The sequence below is a fragment of the Pseudopipra pipra genome, chromosome 1, assembly GCF_036250125.1.
Source record: "Pseudopipra pipra isolate bDixPip1 chromosome 1, bDixPip1.hap1, whole genome shotgun sequence".
NCBI classification, from domain to species: domain Eukaryota; kingdom Metazoa; phylum Chordata; class Aves; order Passeriformes; family Pipridae; genus Pseudopipra; species Pseudopipra pipra.
The window spans coordinates 59,735,104-59,754,532 of record NC_087549.1 but is presented as its reverse complement, the minus strand read 5'-3'; the positions used below and the strand labels follow the sequence as shown (position 1 = coordinate 59,754,532).

The 19,429-nt window shown below is 39.2% G+C and overlaps 1 protein-coding gene across 1 annotated transcript in view; it reads right to left on the bottom strand.

Annotated features, from left to right (window-relative positions):
• Positions 1–10,338: 10,338 nt before the first annotated feature.
• The window catches only part of TSHZ1 (teashirt zinc finger homeobox 1), a 57,798-nt gene continuing 48,707 nt past the window's right edge, over positions 10,339–19,429 (bottom strand). The window contains exon 2 of the mRNA XM_064658190.1: positions 10,339–14,923. Within this exon, the coding sequence (XP_064514260.1) occupies positions 11,739–14,923 (3,185 nt within the window). The 3' untranslated portion in view covers positions 10,339–11,738. The remainder of the gene's footprint in view (positions 14,924–19,429) is intronic.

The window sequence follows — 19,429 nt, the reverse complement described above, 5'->3', positions numbered from 1 at the left end:
GTAATAATCTATATTGACAATGCATCTATTAGTTTGGCACAATGTTTTCTACCCATCAAGAGGATTTTTATGGATCTGAATTCAACGCAAAGGGCCCTAAACCTCAAGCCCTAGTTCTCTAGAAATCTGACATGAGAAATAGCAACAGAAAATGAAATATTTTCCTCGTTTGCTGATTATTTCCACAGCCCCTGAATGCCTATGAATAAGCTCTGCCACACCACCTGACACAAGAAAAATAGCCATACAGGAAGCTTAATATTTGCTGTAACCTCAGTTTCCTGGAGCTGGAGTGCTCCCTTAAATAATTTACAGCTCTAAAAGTGAGATAAGACTATCTCCAGTTCTGGCTTTGTAGTGTATCCTGGATTGTTCTAAACCACTTTCTGCAAGGGACATCCATCATTACAGGCCCAACTTTACCTTCATCCCACATAGACATCTGAGAGACAGCAACTGGAAAGAATGCCAGAACTGGAGTTAGTCTGATGTCATTTTAATGATTGTAAATTATTAAAAGAATACCGCAGCCAGAGTCTCAGTCATTTGAAAGTGTTTGCTAAAATGTCTAAGAGGTCTTGAGTGACAATGCAAACAAGGTTAATGACTTTCATTTGGGAGGGAAGAAGTACATGGGGCAGGAATGTAATTGTTCAATTCTACACTGCAGTATTCTTGATAAAAAAAGGAACAACTCCATTCAGGAATGACTCTATCAGTTCTTCCTAAAGTCCAGTCGCATTAATAAGATCAATGGTATTAAAAGCAACAAAACAACCAGTTTATCTAGGACCCCAACTTTTACCCACTCCACTCAACATACTAACTGCAGCTGACATCACTGGTAACTAGCATCAGATTTACTGGGGTCCAGTGGGCAGAGAAGTTCCAGAAGCTGCCAAAACTGTTTTGCTGAAGTTAGAAAGAAAGGAAGAAGGGAAGAATTGTGAGGACAATAACAACTGTTGTGATAGATTTGGATATGAAACTGCCCTGGCAGCTGTGACTCTACCCACTTAGTGGTGGGCAGTGGGTAGCTTCCTAATCCAGAGGGTTAGAAGGTAGAGGAGGACCACAAAGAGCAGCAAGCTGACCTCTTGCCTCAGGAAATGAAGTGGCTTGGACTGTGATCTTTTCAGCTGCCCTCTCTAGAAGGAAATTTTAAAGACAGTGCAGTAGCTGAAAAGACACTTGCAATGTCAAGAAGTGCTTTCTACACAGTATTACAAACTCTTTCACCACTGATTACAGCATGTGTCTTCTCTGCCATACAGGCATTATCTCATCTCTGTAAAACATGGGTAGATTCAGTCACAGAGAGGTCGCATCCAAAGTCACATATAGAGCTGGGAATTAGGACCCATCAAGTTGCACTATGACAATGTAAGACATGGTATCTGCTGACTTCACAGTGGGAAGCCCAGCATTAAAAAAAAAAAAAAATTACCTACTGTCATCTGAGGCATTTTCCACTTCCACACATCTGCTTGGGGCACTATATATTGGCTCCAGGTCCCCAAACCATGGGAAATGCCAGGCTTCCTGCACGGTTGCTTTGGTTGTGTTCCTCATTTCAGGCCATTGTTCCAGACTGTATCCTTTGTTTGGGCCTTGGCAGGCAGTAAGACAGAGAATGCTAATGAACGTCTTCGCTCCAAGTACAATATGAGAGGCATCTCATTTTCATTTTCTTTCCTGTAAGTCTTGACTTTTAAACTCAAGCTATGTTATTGAAATGAAATTCCCATTAAAGTGATGGGCTCTCCCCTATGTGCAGGTAGTTGAAAGACGCTGGATTAGCCACTTCTCAGGCAAACCTGCACAGCCTTATACATAAGAGAGCAATACAGACATGCAATTCATTGTTGCAGAATGGAAACACTAGGATATTTTTTGGTAAAAACAGAAAATTCCTCTTCTACAATTTAGACCTCAAGACCTGTCCATACTTAGATTTGATGCAGGTAATCGTGTTGCTTTGAAATTGGTAGGAGAAGCTGGCATCATTGTAACAACACCTCTGGCTTCCGTTTGTTTCACCTAAATTTTTACCTTGAGAATCATGGGTGATTTCCTGACTTTTTGAAAGGTTCTCTATGTCAGAGAACTTTTCCAAAGGTTGTCAGCAGCACCCTCAGCAACCCTGCTTATCCCAAATACATGTAGACATACAAACATCTAGCATTGCACAGAAATAAGCTTATGCTGGATTGATCATGCTTGCCTAACGTAAGCAGAACTCCTACTTTTCAGGAAATGCAACCAGGAGTTTGATGCCTCATTAAATCATCTCCCCCAAATTTCTGGCCCTCTGCTGGCTGAGATTTTCAGAAAGCATGCAAAGAACAGTTTTGACTTTCAGCAGGCAGCGTAGAGTAACTGCAGCCACCACCGCCTCCCAGGGAGCTCCTGCCTGTTTGACAGTTTTGAAAATCTTCAAGTCATCAAGCTAGTATTTAAATTAAAAGCAAGGACCTAATTTTAGGTACCTATATCTGAAATTCATATGTGCTCACTTCAAAAATTCCTTGCACTAGGGACAGAACAGGACTTCCTCAATCCTAACTTCATACATCAGCTCCTATAGTCTTGACCATCTCCTTTTGGTTCCTTTTCTTAGTGGAGTTGTCTGTGCCCACATCTTTCCTGGGTTTTAAAAATTAAATAAACATCTTGGTGATTTGCATTTATCTGTAGATAGTGTGTATGTATGTGCATACACATATGCTTGCATGTGTATATGCCTAAATCAAAGTACTTAAAAAGCTTTACTGTGTCTTAATACATATTGTATATCATCAGTGGAAGTTTTTACTGTGTTCATAGAAAGGTGTGTGTGTCTGTGTGTGTGTGTAGGAGAGAGAAAGAAAGAGCAAGAGAGACAGACGGAGAGAGGGAGAGAGAGTGCACCAGGAATTATCTATGCATAAAGAAATTAAAAGAGAATATTTTTCCAGAGCAATTGAAGCCCATCTCCTGAACAATGACGACAGCTCCTCATTTTCGACAACAATAGAGGGCACGTAGGAGTCAGCTCATTAGAATATCTGTGGCTCTTTTCTGTTCTCTCTGCATTAAGCCCCCATAATGTCAGTTGTCACTTATTAATGACAATTAACTAGTAATCAGCAGTGAGACTCTTCGAGGTGGTCCTTGCCTGACAGGTGAAGAAAGAGAACATTGCGTAGTGCCATGCAGTGACATGGAACCTTCAAAGGGAGCACGGCATTTCCATAAATTATTTCAGAAAGAAATTTTCTTTTAGACATTCTCTTTAAAGCATTAGGATCTTTAACCCTAGAAGGACTATACAGTTGCAGCTGTCCTCCCTCCCCCTCCCCTTATCACTAGTATTGGATAAAACTGGAAGGCAGCCTGATCTGTCATGTAACCCAATTCCCATCTGGGGCTAGAATAGCTATCAACCCACTCTGCTGAAACTATAAATACCTTCCCTTGATACTCAACCTTAAGTGCTCACTTAAAATGATGCCCAGATATCAATAGTGAAGTTGCCAACCGAGAGCAGCTAGGTGGATGGCCAGTAGAGACTGCAGCAAATCTACTATAAAGCCTTTAAAAATTAAATGACTTGCAAGAGTTCAATTTATGTACATGCGTAGCCTATGAAATTGAACACCTTCTCCCCTGCTTCTGATGGCTTTTACACTCATTACATCTTGTCTTAAAGGAGGTTGCAGCTACTGTTAGAATGTGTTTTTATAGCAACCAGCATACTCAGGGCCTTGGACTCTGATTGGTATTACAACACAAATTTAATGTAGTTATTGCACTTAGAAAGACTCAAGTGGGAAGAAAAAACAACCACCAGCAACAAAACGTTATGTTTTCCCCATGCAAAGCTTTCCTTTTTGCTCCTCTCCCATCTTACACAACACCAAGTAAAGAGCCCTCACCATCACACTTCACTCAAACTCTTTACTCAGGCTTCCCTCCTTATCTTGCCTCCTTCTCCCTGACCCTCCAGCTTTTGAACAGACAATCCTGTGAAGTCTTTACACTGAATATTTCATTTGTCCACTACAAAACCTTGTTTCTTCCGTGAGACAAATTCAGCCTCATTCCATGGTTTTTGCAAGAGGTCAGAGAGGTTCCCAAACATCACTCAGGCATGCCTATATCTCCCAGCACAGAGTCCCTTTGAGCTTTACCTTGCTGGGTCCCCTTTTGTTTTCTAACAGGCAAACAGGCCTTCCAGCCTTTTCCTTTTCACCCCTCTCAGTCCTAGCTTTCAAAATTCCTGACATCTGCTCTTGCTAATAGCAATTATTCTCCTATCATTTCTTTTGCCTATCTTCTCCTTCTTCTCAAGTGGATCTCAAAACTCCAATTCTTTTTTTGTGCTGCTTTTACCCGTCTGATGGCTGCTGATCATTAGACTGTTCTTAGTCATTCCTCAGTCCTATTTCTTCTTTGCACTTTTCCAGACTTCCAGTTGTCAAAGCACACTTAAAAAATGTGAAATGCGACACTCACCAGCCCCCAAAACTTGGGCGGAGGATCCCCATGCAATGTTAAGTCTAGACCTGCTGCCTTTTTTAGAGCAAAGCTATCTAATTTTTCACATTATCCCGCCACAGAAAAGTAGTGATGAGAAATGACAGTTAATGCTAAATGCTACAAACTTTACCGAGACAGCACTTTAGAGACAGCTAACCATACATCTATCCCTTGAACATAAAGACACACAGTGCTATACAGTGCATCCTTGAACCACACTTTATCATCATACTACACGCTCAAATACTACTACATATAATTATTAATACAGAATGCCCACTGCAAACGTGCCGAGTGCATTTGACCTTGGACTACCAAGTAATATACCAATTGTGGGCAATGTCTGAGTCTGTAGTGTTTTTTAGAGACAGCATTTGCACATTAATAAACTTAAAGCTTGTTTACTGTGAGAATTTTCCAGTAGAACCATTATAGTTACACTGGCATTAGACATTTCTCTGTCACAGCAGCCTTGGGCAGGTTTTCTTATCAGAAAATAAAAGTGGATTTTTCCAGTTTGGCTTAAATTGCTTCCAAAGTACTTTGGTTTAAATTGTAAAAAAAAAGTTCGGAATGAAAATGCCTACAGAGTGAGAAAAGCCATTAATGAATCTCACATTCTACCTACAATGGGTCTAGCTCCATCTGGAACATGGAATGAACATCTGGAACATGGAATGAACAGAAGTGATCTACTATACTACTTTTTCACCTTTATAAGTACTAAGCAATGAGATGTCAAAGATCCTGAAGCCAAAGGGCAGCATTTTCAAGAGCCACTTCTTGTATTGCCATGAATAGTGGGTTAAGCTGAAGTGGCCATCTGAAAACATAAAACTTCGTACTGTTTTATCAAGAACAAAATCCTTTGCTATCCTGCTTCTCTCCCTCCCAGTCCATCCTCAAACTCCTTGCAGAGCAATAGTGACTTGCAGAGCCACTCTGCCAGTTCTCCTTGCTATGCTAGAGGCTGGGGGGAAAGCAAGGAGAAGATGTTCTTGACACTGAGCCTGTAGCAGTGCTTCCATGACAACAAATAAGATGTTACACGTTGGAACTCTGGTGTGATAAACTAAGCCTAACCAGGACTTGAAGAAGATGGCTAGTTTTTACAGAACACTGTTCCTCAGAAATGCTCAGGTTAAACTACAGTTTCTTTGCATATCCCAATACACTGTGCAGTACCTGGCGGAAAGAGGAAAGTGAGTGGCAGAAATCTTTTTCCCTATCTGGGTTCCACTGCCAGACCATCTTTAGGATTTTACAGCAATGGTTTCCACTAGCTGAAGAATGGGACAAATGGCACCTCATGCAATCTGCCTGTTCACATCTGAAGACAATCCCCATTTCCAATTTACAGCATCCTATCCTGCCATTCAAAAATACAAGACCTTGTAATTTAAAGTAATTCAGCAGGTCCAATATTTGACCTCAGCACTATTCAGTCTGAGTATCAGTATCGGTATTCAGTATCCAAACCTCACTGAAAGTCAGGGGGATTCTGAGCATGGTGATACACAGTATGATATAGAAACTAAAGTGCCAGCTGGCAGGTTAATACATTTTGCCAAACTGATTTAGCACCTACCAGTCTACTACTGAACTTATTTGAAAGAAACTGCTCGCTCTTAGCTATTGAATCTTTCATCCTAGATCGTATTGGACTGAACTCAACTACTTGTTCTGACAATAAGCTTTCTGGGGAGTAAGGAGTAAGGAACTGTGCCTGAGAGCATGCTCTAGTGGCTAAGCCTCTACCTGCTGGTCATGAGCTTTGGGCACTGTTTCTGACTATGTGACTTTTAGCATGCTGCTTTCTGGATTCCACCATCATATGTGTCATCTTTTGGGTAGCAAATACAGGTACTATTCCACTTTAGTGGTTGACGACAAGCTCCAATACCAGCTTCAGTCTGTACACACTCTTAAAAAGGTGGGTTTCACAAGTTGTTGCATGTACCAAGAGAGATGACTTCCACCTGCATGACCCTGAAGGTTGGCCTGTGTTTGCCTAATATGTCCCAGCAGCCCTTAAGATTTCATAATGTATGCTCTTCTGAGCAAGTGAATTAGCTCTGGACTCCTACAAGAGCAGATGGGTTGCAGGCAACCTTTCTTCTTTAAGTGACGATGTGGCATTTAACCACAGGTGTCCTACATCTGACAAGCCTGGTCAGGAACCTGTCAGACTTTAACCTGCATCTTCAGACAATACTGACACAACTATTCTGAAGAGAAATACAGTGCACTCTCACTATATTAAATTTGTTCAGTTTTAGGCTGTACTGATGGTCAATACATTGTGCCCAGAACAATTTAGTTAGAGAAATCCTATAAAAAGAACTAACAATTTTAGCAACTAATCTTCCTCTGCACTTTTTACACTAGGAAGTTTATGCATAAGTAAAAACCAAAACAATCCTGATAACCTGGATAAATTAAACTCCATATTTTTCATAAGAAGAAAAAAAAAACAAACAGGTAACAACTATAGTAGTTAGGATAAAAGCTTACTAGATGTGTTTTGACCATGCTGATCCTGACTCAGCAGGTCACTGGACAGAACTGAAGAGATGTTTAAAAACATGGGATTTTCACAACAGAGTAACTGGAGCTTCTCATTCTCAGTGGGAAGGTCTACAGCTTTTATAATCACTGCGTATTCTAATACTGGTTGTCTGAAAATAATTAGGTCCATTAGCCATGTATCAGCATTTGCAGTTCTGATCTCGGTGCTTAACTATTCTAAAATCAGTTTTGCTATATCACCATTCAAAAAACCAGAGCTAATGAAGATGCTGGATAAAGAAGCACATTTCATAAACAATACTAACCTCGGGTAATCTGCAACATCTAAATAGACTTATAAAATGTTCTCCTTCTTTGCAACATACCCAATTTTGGGTATCGATATTTTCACTTAGCTATGATATCACCTTTTACTTAGAATAGCATCTTTTATCCCAAAATGTGGTCACTCCACCTACCTGTAGGATGAAGCCGACTATACACAGTGAAGAAGAGAAACTACACAAAGCCACACAAAACATTATGAGAAGAAACTCAACCACAAGAGCAAGGAAAACAAAAATTCAGAAGAATCACATTATCTAGATTAGTATCTGGCTAGTAAATTTGGGTTAGTTCTGTTCTCATCCATGGACAGAAAAGGACCCTGCTTTTAAATTTCAGTGAACAGATGGTGAAATCCCACTTCCTGCTACTTTCATGCTGGGAGAGTAACTCAATACTGCATCAGCCAGGAGACCAACACCTACAGAGCTGCAAGAACACACCACATGGAAACTGGCCTCTCCTTGGAGGTATCCTAACCAGGACCCTTGCTATATTATTTAAAGAATATCACACACTCAAATTTGAGGTGGCTTTGGAAATTTCAGGCAGAAGCTGACACACTGTGCTTGATTAGACTAACACAAGATAATATGTATATTTTTATGCCTTTATACTTAACTAGAATTGCATTTTAGTGTCCTCCATGATAGGGACAGATTATATTTTGTCATTATTACCAGTGTAACCATACAGAGAAAGCCGTAACAAAGTTATGTTGCAGAAGACATTAGTTAATAACCCACTAAATACTATTAAAAAAAGAAAAAAGGTCATTTCATTCAGCACTAATGTCATCAGTATACAGATCTCCCAGATTTGTGGTGGTTTGCATCACCTTCAAAACAGCAATACAGAAAAGTGCACCAAAGCAGAAATCAAACCTGGAAAACTAGGCAAACCAAGATCATCTGCTCTGAGAACAGATAAAGCAAACATGTGAACACCAGTAATGTAATGCTGAAAAAAAGGAGCTTTATACATCTCTGAAAAGAATCAGACACAATGGATTTTGGATACATCACAAAACAGGTATACAGGCTTACAGAGACTACTATGGGTTTTTAAGATCTTACATGTCTTAAGACCAGTCCTGAAAGGCTATGTGCTCTCTTCCATCCAGAAGCTTTAGGAGCTATTCATAGAATAGCACAAACTTACTTTTGTTGCAGTCTTATTGAAATAAAGAACAAATAAACCTGAAAAAACAATTCTGGGAGAAAGAATAACTCTGTTTTAAACTGTGCAATTTCTTTTTTTAAAAGGAAACTTTTTGGAAATAAAATATTTAAACAAGAGTGGAAAGAATCCAAACAATAAAGATTGTATTGTCATTGTGCTTCATTTTGTTAAGCAGGTGAAACATCAGACCCCTCCAGTTTTCATCTACTGCATATTTCAGTCGTAGAAAGTGTTACATCAGCATAGTCACCAGGTAAAGCTCCTGGTTTACTCTTAATGGACTTTCTTCAGACACTGGCACAGATGATGAGTGATTGTCCAACTCTGAAGCTATCAGAACTGAATGGATTTAGCAATGTCATAAACACCTCTCGAGGGAGTCACCTGGTGTTGAGAACTCACTTTACATGCGATGTTTCAAAATCAGGTTTAATGGATTTACATTAAATTCAAACCCACTTTAGAGCTATTATTTCTCCCTTTCAACCTTTTCACCCACTACTGCAACGTACTACAGCATATTTTATAATCACATGTTTGCAGGCCTGTGGTAAAGTAAACAAAACTTCAAAGGGTTATTATTTAAAGACTCTGTATTATGGCCATAGGCCTGACTGTTTTTCTTTCTCACCACCCCTTGGGTCCAAAGCACATAATCATCCAGTAATTGAACTGAAATGTCTAAATGGCTAGATCCCCTGAAGGACATAGGTAGTTAGCAGCAAAGAAAGTAAGGGACGTTTTAAAAAACCCTCATGGCATTTTCCTGCACTACTTAGAAACACGGTGTAAATGTAACTGACCTGGACCTGATGGGCTTTTGCAGAGAACACAATAGTGCATAGATATTTCTGGGCTTGTAACTAAAGATTAAATGTCGAACTGTGCTGTATTTGAAAGTGAAGATCTTACATTTAAATTACTTTCAGAAGAATTGAGAAGAAGGAACAGAAATATATATACGTACACAGTAGTATATATAACACAATAGTATCACTAATACCATGTGAAAGCAAACCCCTCTAGGTCCTCATATTTAATAGCCCCTCCAAAAAGTGTAATGGATAGCAGATCCCAGGTTTTCATACACTGTAACTGTCAAAGTACTCAGGAGATAGAGAAGTGAAGGCTCTGACAGCTCTCTTTTACATTCTAAATGACATCTGCGTTCAACAGAACAGAAATAAAGATTAAGGGAAACACCTGATATGATAGCACTCAGCTTACCTCAAAATGCAATATTTAAAAAGTACAGAGAAACATAGGTCTGCCTTCTTGTACTGTAAGTAAAAACTGGTGTCAAAGCCTCAGAGGTCTTCACCACTGCCAGAAAGGCAAGCACCGCAGCATTCAACAGACTGCAGGGGCAGAAGCCACAGCCTCTGACTATGTAACTGTTGAAATCAAAAGGTGTTTTGTCGGAGAAGGAAGGGAGGAGACGGTCTTTGAACACACACAGAAAATGGCTACGGGTACAGTCATAGAGCATAGGGAAACTGACTTGGTTGAAACCTTTGCAGCCCCTTCTTGTAGCTCAGTGAGGAGCAGAATGCCCCTCACTAATTGCCAGTGCCCCACTGGTTCTGTACCTTCTGCAGCGCACACCTACTGCAAATCTCTTCTGAGAGGTTATCACTATTACGGCTTCGAACGAAACACGTCAGCATCCAGATCACGAGAGATGATTTCAAATAGATTTCTGCTGGTTGATTATATAAACGATGCCTCTTACAGCTGGAATAACACCTCAAAGGCAATATAATGACGACATGACAATGTATGTAAATCAAGAACTGCATGTGGGTTTATTTTACACTTGAGAAAACAGTGGATTTAATTGTGTGAACCAAAATGTACTGTACAATATTAATGATAAAACATCAAAATGTATAATTCATAGTGCATTGCTTGCTTTATTTTTATTTATTTATTTTTTTTGTCAGATAGTTCCTTTACGTACATGCATCTGGAAAGATGCAGGTGCCAGTAAAATTCCTCTATTTATATCAAGCTGCAGGAACTAAATTTTATTCAAAAAGTGTGGTTTTACATTATATACACAGAAATTGAATATAAAATGACAATATAAAAAGTTAAAAGAGAAAGCATACAGCCAGAAGGTACAAAGAAAGTTGAACAGTTTAAAATGGTACGATATGTAACATGTATTTTTTTTAAGCTGATGCTGGCAATTTACAAGGAACAGAATCCAACATTTGCCCCATTTTTTTTGTTTTCATTTACCAATGCAGCACACTATAGAAAGGTCAGCTTGTACCAAAGCTTAACATTTGTAAATAACTATAAACTGCAGTATTTTACAGAAAAAAAAAAAAAAGGAAAGAAAAGAGCATTTTTACATTTGTTTTAAATAACAGCTTGCATACTTTTTTTTTTTTTGCCAAAAAGTGGCAATTCTCAGCATCCAGAGGGTTTGGGCATAGTGGCAACTTGGTTTGCTTTTTTTTTTAATTATTATTTAACTTATACAGTTGTGGCTTCCTAACCCCTTGAGTACTACACAGCTCTCCTTCTTCCAAGGACTGCATGCACAATATCTTCACAAACCAGTTCTGCATTAAAAAAAAAAAAAAAAAAAAGAAGCTCATTCATTTAAAAAAAAAAGAAAGTCCTGCTTCCGACACAGCTTTTATTTGAATGAAATGCCTTTAAACCTTTTGTTTTGGTTTGGTTTGTTTTTCCTTATTTACTTATTTCGTCACTGGGAAAGGCACAGAAATGCTATTACAGTTCTCAGAGGGTTAAAACTTGACACTACCAGGTTCTGTGACCTTTATTGTCATGGCAACTTTGTAATTTTAGGATGTCTCTTTATCATTGTTCTTTGTGTCTTTCTTTACGGCTAAATTAATGTCTCTCAATAGTGTCTCCCACTATATTCTACAAAAGATAGCTTAACATCAAGGACAGATGTAGAAAATAAAGGTCAGACTTTGACTCACAAAAAATAAAAACAGAAACAAAAAATAACCATGCACAGACAAAGAGCATATAAATATAACTACAAAATAAGTGTAAGAAAACCCAAGGTCCAGATAGGCAGTTCAGCAACAAAAGTAAGACTGATTTCAGAGGCTCAGGTCAGGCCTAGTGCAGTACTATGAAGAAGTTTAGTGCAATGTTCCTGTGGTCACTTGCATACCTGGCTGCTTACCTGGACGCTATTGTTTTTCTAACTCAGTTACATAGATCAGATGGTCCTCTGGGGACTTGCCATGTGTTTTACTAAGGTGCAGTTTGACTGCATGCTTGCTTGCAAAAGTTCGGTTACAGAGCTTACATTGGAATGTGGAGCCTAAGTCCTCCTCGGCAATTCCAAGTGAGCCCAAAGTCTTGTTTGCGAGGACTTTTGAAACATTCTGCTGTTCTTGAATCTGATTAAGTGGTAACTTTGACAGATCCTTCAAACTAAACCCTAGATGTGTCTCTAAGTGACTTACGTATGTAGAAGCAGTCCTGAACTGAGAGGCACAATCATTGCAAAAGAAAACAGGGTGTCCTGTGTCCAAGTTCTTTAAAAATTTAGTTCCACCTGTCCTCCTTAACTGATACTTCACATTGGCCAGCCAGTGGCTAATTGTGGTCATGGAAAGACCAGTAAACTTAGAGATGTGTACCCGCTCTTGTGGACCTAGGTCCGACATAATGTATTTGCCTTCTGGGGTCTCCCTCAAGCTGGAAGCAAATTGGGCTTGAAGGATCAGAAGATGCTGAGGGTTCCAGTTGGACTGCCTGCCCTTCCTCTTGTGTACTGGTGACAGTTCATCCAGAGCTTCCTCAAAACTGCTCCCGTCAGCATCAGACTTCTCTGACACGGTAGATGGAGTTGAAGACTTGGGTGTCAAACGCCCCGTGAGGTTCTTCACCATATCGGAAATATCCAGCAGGGCACTCTCCCTAAGCGGGGATGAAGCAGAGTCAGCCACACTGGAAACAAGAGGCTTGTTTTTGGACTTGGTTAAATCAATAGGTTGATCACTGTTCTCATAGTAATACCGGTCAATAGCATCAGCCTGTTTGACTGGTGTGGTCGGGTAAATGGGTTTGTCCAACATGCTGTTGCTAATTTTGTACAGCATGGCCAAAGGGTCCAGAGAGGGGCTTACCGGCTTAGAAATTTTGCCTAAGTGGGTATTCATAATGGACTGTAAAGCACTCAATGGATTAATGAAGGATGGCTCAGGTGAATGATCTGTGATAATTCCTAAATTGTTACAGCCATTTGCAACCTTTGTTTTAAGTGGCTCTGTACCGTTTGGCGTATGTGCTTCTGATGGACTATCCTTTTTGACCTTTTGAACTTCTGACTCAGAGCTCTTCTTCAGCTGCTGTTTGTTATTTATTTCTTCTGCTTTTGGGAAGTCCTTGTTTTCTTTAGCAGCAGGTGACATAGGTTTTACTGGAGAACTCTTCTCTTTCTCCAAAGGCTTTTCTTCCTTCTTCACATTGATTTTACCTGTAACTTTCTCCACTAGTTCTTCCATAGCAGACACATTGCTCTTGTGAGGTGGGGGTGTGAGATTGCCCGGGGAATGGATGAGTGCGTTGTGTTCTGATGACAGTGATTTTACACTGCTTGCGTAAGATGGCTGCATTTGAACACTCTGCACTGCTGGCTGAATGGGCTTGACTGTTCCCGGGAGCTGGTAAGCTGCATGAATACTGGGATACCCTCCCCAGGAAGGGGCTCCATTCTGAGCTTTGCTTATAGCTGTTGTCACTGTGTTCTCCAGGGATTTCAGTATGTCTATTCCGCCTTTGGGACTATCATCTAGGTCCTCCTCTCTGAGGTATTGGTACAAAGTTGTTGGCTCAAATTTCTCTGTAGAGTCCTCATTCTCTTCTTTAATCTTTTTTTCTGTTTCAGTGACCACCACCTTTTCCTTCTCTAGGTCTTTCTTTTCCTCCGAGTTTGTGGAGCCCGCTGGGGAATCAGGCTGCTTTTTAATGTTGGAGGCTGGTAGCCTTGTGTGGGTAGTGGGTGGAAGAGGTATAGACTGTATCTTCTCCTCCACCACAGGGTCCAACACTAGCTGTTTGCCTTTTTTGGAAGCAGAATTGGTCACCTTCAGGAAATGACCAGTGACCATCATGTGAGCAGTGAGCTGCTGCAAAGTGTCATGGGAACTGCCACATTCCATGCATTTCAGTATTTGGGCTTTGCGTGCCTCGAACTGCCAAGTGTAGCTAGCACCATTTTGATAGCCATAGCGGTTGTTTGGAGTCACGTAGGGATTGGCAGTTTTCTGATCCTTTGCAGACTCACCCAGTGAAGCTTCTGCAGTGATCCCTGTTGGCTCAGGTGAACAGGGTGAAGCTAAGTCCTGAAGTGCTCGCTTTTTGGTAGAAGGGACCAATTTCGTGATGGCTGGTACTGGCTCCTTCAGAGGCACTTTCTGGTAATGCTTTGTTTTTATCATATGGACACTGAGGTCTTGCAAAGACTCAAACGAATGCCCACAGTACATGCACTTGAGCACTTTCTGGGCATCCTCTTTGCCTTCCATTTCCATAAGTGATCGTTTTCTAGGCTTTGACCACCGTTTAGTCTTATCAGCTTCTTTATCTCTGTTGTCATCACGGTAATGTCCAGTTTCATTCATGTGCACTGTTAGCTCCACCAGTGTGTCATAGGCTGCACTGCAGTCTTTGCATCGGAATTTGCTAGCACCGGTGAACACAGACCCATAAAGTTTATTGTTTTGCCGGTAAAGCTGTACTGTGCTGAAAAGACTAGGCTCTGGGAGAAGTCCATATGATGAGGTCTGCTGCAAAGTTTTAGCTAATGCAGCTTGGTGCCAGTCATATCCTGAGCCACCACTGTTATTATTACTGTTACTAGTATTACTGGTAGTTGTACTGGTGCTAGTGTTGGTACTGGTAGTACTAGTATTCTGGGAATTGGCATTGGTGTCGGTATTGGTGGTGTTTTCATTCTGGCTGATTCCATTGTTGCTGGTGGTTGGATTGGATTTCTTTAAGTCCAAAGCTAAACTGGACCAGCAAGTCTCTGAAAGCAAATTTGCATACACAGCTTTTATTTGTGCCAAGCTGTCCTGTGGATAGGAAACATTGTCTGTGCACTGAGGATCCTCTTTCTCTTCTTTAGAGGAAGTGCTTTTGAAATGGGCCAGCTGATCGCTGTTTTCACTAAACGGCGAACCATAGCCTGCATCCTGATTAGTTGCAGTGCTGACTGGGGAGTTCTGGTAGCTTTGAGCCTCTTTGATCTCCGCTTCTTCATTGCACAAATACTCATTCTCCTGGATGTCCAGAGACAGCCCATCATCTTCCACACTGTCTTCATCTATTTCTGCTGCTTTCAATTCCTCCTCAGGAACATATGCTAAAATACAGGAGAGGAGATGGGGGGTGGGGGGGGAAAAAGACAAAGTTATCAAACACGCACATTTTACATTGCTGTCTTCTGTACTAAAAGCAGTAAGCATGAAGACAAATTTTGAAGATATATCCAGAAACCAAACTCACCATCACTCACACCCTCCTCCTTTAAATCCACATACTTTGTCATGGTTACAGTTTGATATCAGTGATACCAAAGAATAAACTTTGACTTCAGGGGTAAAATATGTGCCAGGACCAGAGCAGATATCATAATATCAAAACCAAAATCAAACAAAGATCCTACTAAACTAGTTTTTATCAACTTAAAAAATGACCTGGTACTGAGCTATATCTACTGTGCTACGTATGTATGTGTAATATGTTGCAGCTGACCTACACCCCTCAGACCAAGGCACTCAGAATCACTGGCTTGACCAACTCCATCTTGTCAGTTCTGTCTTTTCTTGCAAACTGGCTTTAGCTTACAGCTTCAGGGGCCATTTCTGTGCCACTGACACCTGACTCTAATGAAGTTATACAGGGCAAATGTGTCAGGTCAACTGCCTGTACTAGGTCCATCTGAGACCAGTAGTAAATGTTAGAGATTAATTTTTGGAAGCAACAAACAAAAACCTTGAGACCTTGATCGCAGCTTGATTGCTGGCATATGGAAAATATAAAACTTTGCTATTGCATTCCTACCCATGAAACTATATGATCTCACCAAACTATGTGTTTATCTATATCAAACTATTTGTTAAACTAGCAAATGTGATATTCATGAACAGATGGCCATTACATCGAAACACATTTACTCCAAGGGCCCAGTTCACAGAAGTGGCTTACATGTACCTAAGTGATAAATGTATATTTCCATTGCAAAGCAGAAAACATAGTTGTACACATTTCCCTCCAGTTTTGAAAAAGAAGCTTAAAGAAATCACAATGCTAATGGAATGTAGATCATTTGTAAGAATGTCAAGGTAGAAAACATGGATTGTGAACAATTTTCAGTAATTGAATAAAAAAGTGCCGCCTTGTCAGGTGAACTCTGCAGCAAGTGATGCTGAAACGTGTCCTGTGTCCTTCCACTGTACAATACTGAAAGAAAGCCAGAAAAGAGGCTCTTCTGCTCTTATGTGATACGAAGAAAATATGTATTATCATGTTAACAAAGCTAAGGTCTTCTTCAATTGGGGGAAGCATAAGTACAAGTTGAACTGCTTTTTGTACACAGTTGCTAATATATTCTGAAATGTCTTTTCTGAAAAATAAAAAGAATCTTCTTCCATTGTAATATGAATCATCTTTTTTTTTTTTTTAAGAAAAGTAACTATATTACGGTCAGTACTGCATTATGTATTCACCTTCGTAATTCAGTCCTAAATGCAGCCCCTAACTACTTCAGCCTGATCTTTTAATATGAAGCAGGAAAGTAGTCCATCTAATACTGAGCTTGTGCTGAACCTTAAGATGCCCACTGCATGTTTCATCTGTCCTCTACGTGTCAAATTTTTCATAAGATAATTTGATCTTTTAGTTTTTAAAAAAGTGCTAAGCAGGGCCCAATTCCTTACAGATACATCAGCCTCAGGTGCTTTTAACAGGCTTAAAAGGATAGGTGAGTACCAAGCGCAATAAAAGTCACCACAGAAATAATCCTGGAGCCAAAGGCCAGAAAGATGCCAGAAAAACATTATAAAACCAGAAAAAAAATATTCTCAAACAGGCGTTTAGTTAAAAAATGAAGAATAAAATACAGAAACAGTCAAAGAATTAAGGCGGCAGTCAGCTTCCCTGTCTCGCAGCAATGCTGCTGTTAAAGCACTCTGCAGATATTTGAAGCATGGTAGTGCCGCCGCAGTTTGAACTCTAGGTATGCAAGCAGAATTCACTCCCACAGCTACAGTCTAGGATCTCTTAGCCTTCTCATTCAACACGCCTGTTTGTGGTCATTTCTAAAGGCAAAAGACAATACATTTTGAAGTTTCAGATAAGTAAAGAACAGGTAAAGAGGAACACGGTTTCTGATTTTGAAATTACTTTGAAATAGGAGAAAAACCCTCTGAGACCTAAAACGCATAACAACAGGCAGTTACCATCTGGTATTTTTATTTAAAAAAACAAAACAAAACAAAACAAAACAAACAAAAAAAAACCCAAAAACCAAAAAACCAACCAAACAAACAAAAAAAAACCACCAAGAAACAAACAAACAAACAAAGCCCCACACCAAAAAAAAACAAGAACAAAAAACAAACAAACAAACAAACAAACAAACAAAAACACAAAAAAAACTACCCAAACCCAATGGAATAATGATCAGCAGAGTCACCAAGTACAAGCCGAAAACTGAGGGGACATGCATTCTGGGCTTTTATGAACAGCTATCCTCTCACTAACTTCAGTGCAACCACGCCAATTTTCTCTAATTTTCACAACCCAATACTTTTAATAACTAGATATAAAAAACTGTTGTAAGATGCTGGATGTTTCTAGAGTTGATACAGCATTTTGTAAGAATCCATGTGAATTAACTGCTTACATCTCTTTACTTAATCCTAAATTGCATAAACATATATTTTTATAATTGCTATATATAACCATTTAAATATCTGCTTAAGTAGAAACTCTACATGATCCACTGCTGTATTTTTTATTTTCCTTTATTTATTTATGATGGCGTGTTTTCTCTAGTCTCATATTTTTGCACTTTACCATAAAAAATAAAAAGGAGCTAAACTACACAAAAAAACATCAAAACCACATGTAATGTCTGTGTTAAAATGTCAAAGAAAAGAAACTGTTAGGGTGAAATATCCATCTTTACTTACTTTTCCTGCTCTTCGATTTTGCTGAGACTACTAAACAACTGAGCTCACTCCCTTACCAACATATTCTGCAATATAAGAGCTATGCATGTACAATTGGTCAGAACTAGGATTTTCTACAATTTCAGAATTTAAGCCAGTTTCTAATAAAAACCTGAATTTGCATGATGTGCACACCCACATGTCTGTACAGTTATCTGAAATCACACAAAGAAATAATGTTTCTTAGCAAAAAAGAGAGTAATTTATCTGTAATGTTTAATTTCTATCACTGCAATCAAAAAGACTTCAACTCCTTTAGTTATCATAGAATACAAAAAATACCTGTTCATTTAAGACTACTAATGCTTATGAGATGAACTGCAGCACACTCAACATATGGTATTTTGCAAGGTCAGTGCAATTCTCTATCTGAAAAGCTTTCTGTAAGAGCTAACACAGAAGCAAACAAAATGAAGAATGTTAATTTCTAAGAACATGTATGCTTTACTAAAATTCTCACAGAAATTTGACAAATAAGTAAGCTTCAGAATTTTAAATAGAGCAAAAGTATTCTTATTATAATTACTTGCAGGGACAGATAATATTATTCTATCTTAAATAAAAGCATGAAACATTCCGATTCTCCCTCTAAACTATAATAGGCAGATCAACAGACAGATTTCAGACAGCATATCTTTCTATGACTGAGCAACTTTCAGCAATCTTCTCCAGATATTCCTGCATCTGCAAAGACTCTGCTGTCCCAAAACCACACAAAAATATCAAGAGTAGATATAAGCAGTGATCCTCCTCAACAAAAACTATATCCAAAGCAGAAGAAATTACAGAACATAGCATCAGCTTTTTTCTTCCTTCTCTGTGCATGGACAGACTGAGGCAAATGCAAGGTGGAAAAGGAGGAAAAAGCTTCAAATTCCAGACAACTAAAAATTAGGGGAAGCAGTTTGTATTTCTTTTCTCCTTATTAAGTCTTGCTATTATTTTTTGCCTATTAAATGTGCCTTCTGGATGCCAATGCTTCCCCATAGATATACTGTCATCTTTGAGCAGTGTTAAAAGCTGTGCATTCTAATCTAAGTGGACATGAGATGCTATATATTGTACATGTGAGTAGCACAGCACATTGTGTTTGCTTCAGTGAGAATATTTACACTATAAATACACATCCATTGTTTGAAAAAGCAGACAGAGATCTGAAATGCAAGGATGTGGTTAAAAATATAAATATTCTCACATAAAACCTTTCCACAACCTTGGACCAGTGCTTTTGAAGGAATCTATCTCTACAGAGGTATTGTTTTCCATTCAAAAAGGGATTCAGCATTGAATACATTATTTTGAAAGGGACCAAAAGTAATAACTGTATTTTAACAGTCTATAAAATTAAATGTGGTAAGCTCTTCAAGACCCAATTTTAAATCCTCCAAATACACAAATATATTCAGAAGAAACACCTTTGTATTGAAGGCCACAGTTCACCAAAGGAATTAAATACTGAAATAATTTTCACTGAAATAAACATTTCATATTTTCAACAAATAGGGATAGGTTTACGTTTGCAATTCTTCACTAAATCAGGGCCTTCTCTGAGACTAAACAATAGTGGCACAATGTGAGTGTTCACCATTCTTCAACAGATGTATTTCCACAGCTTCTAATATTTACCCAGCCAA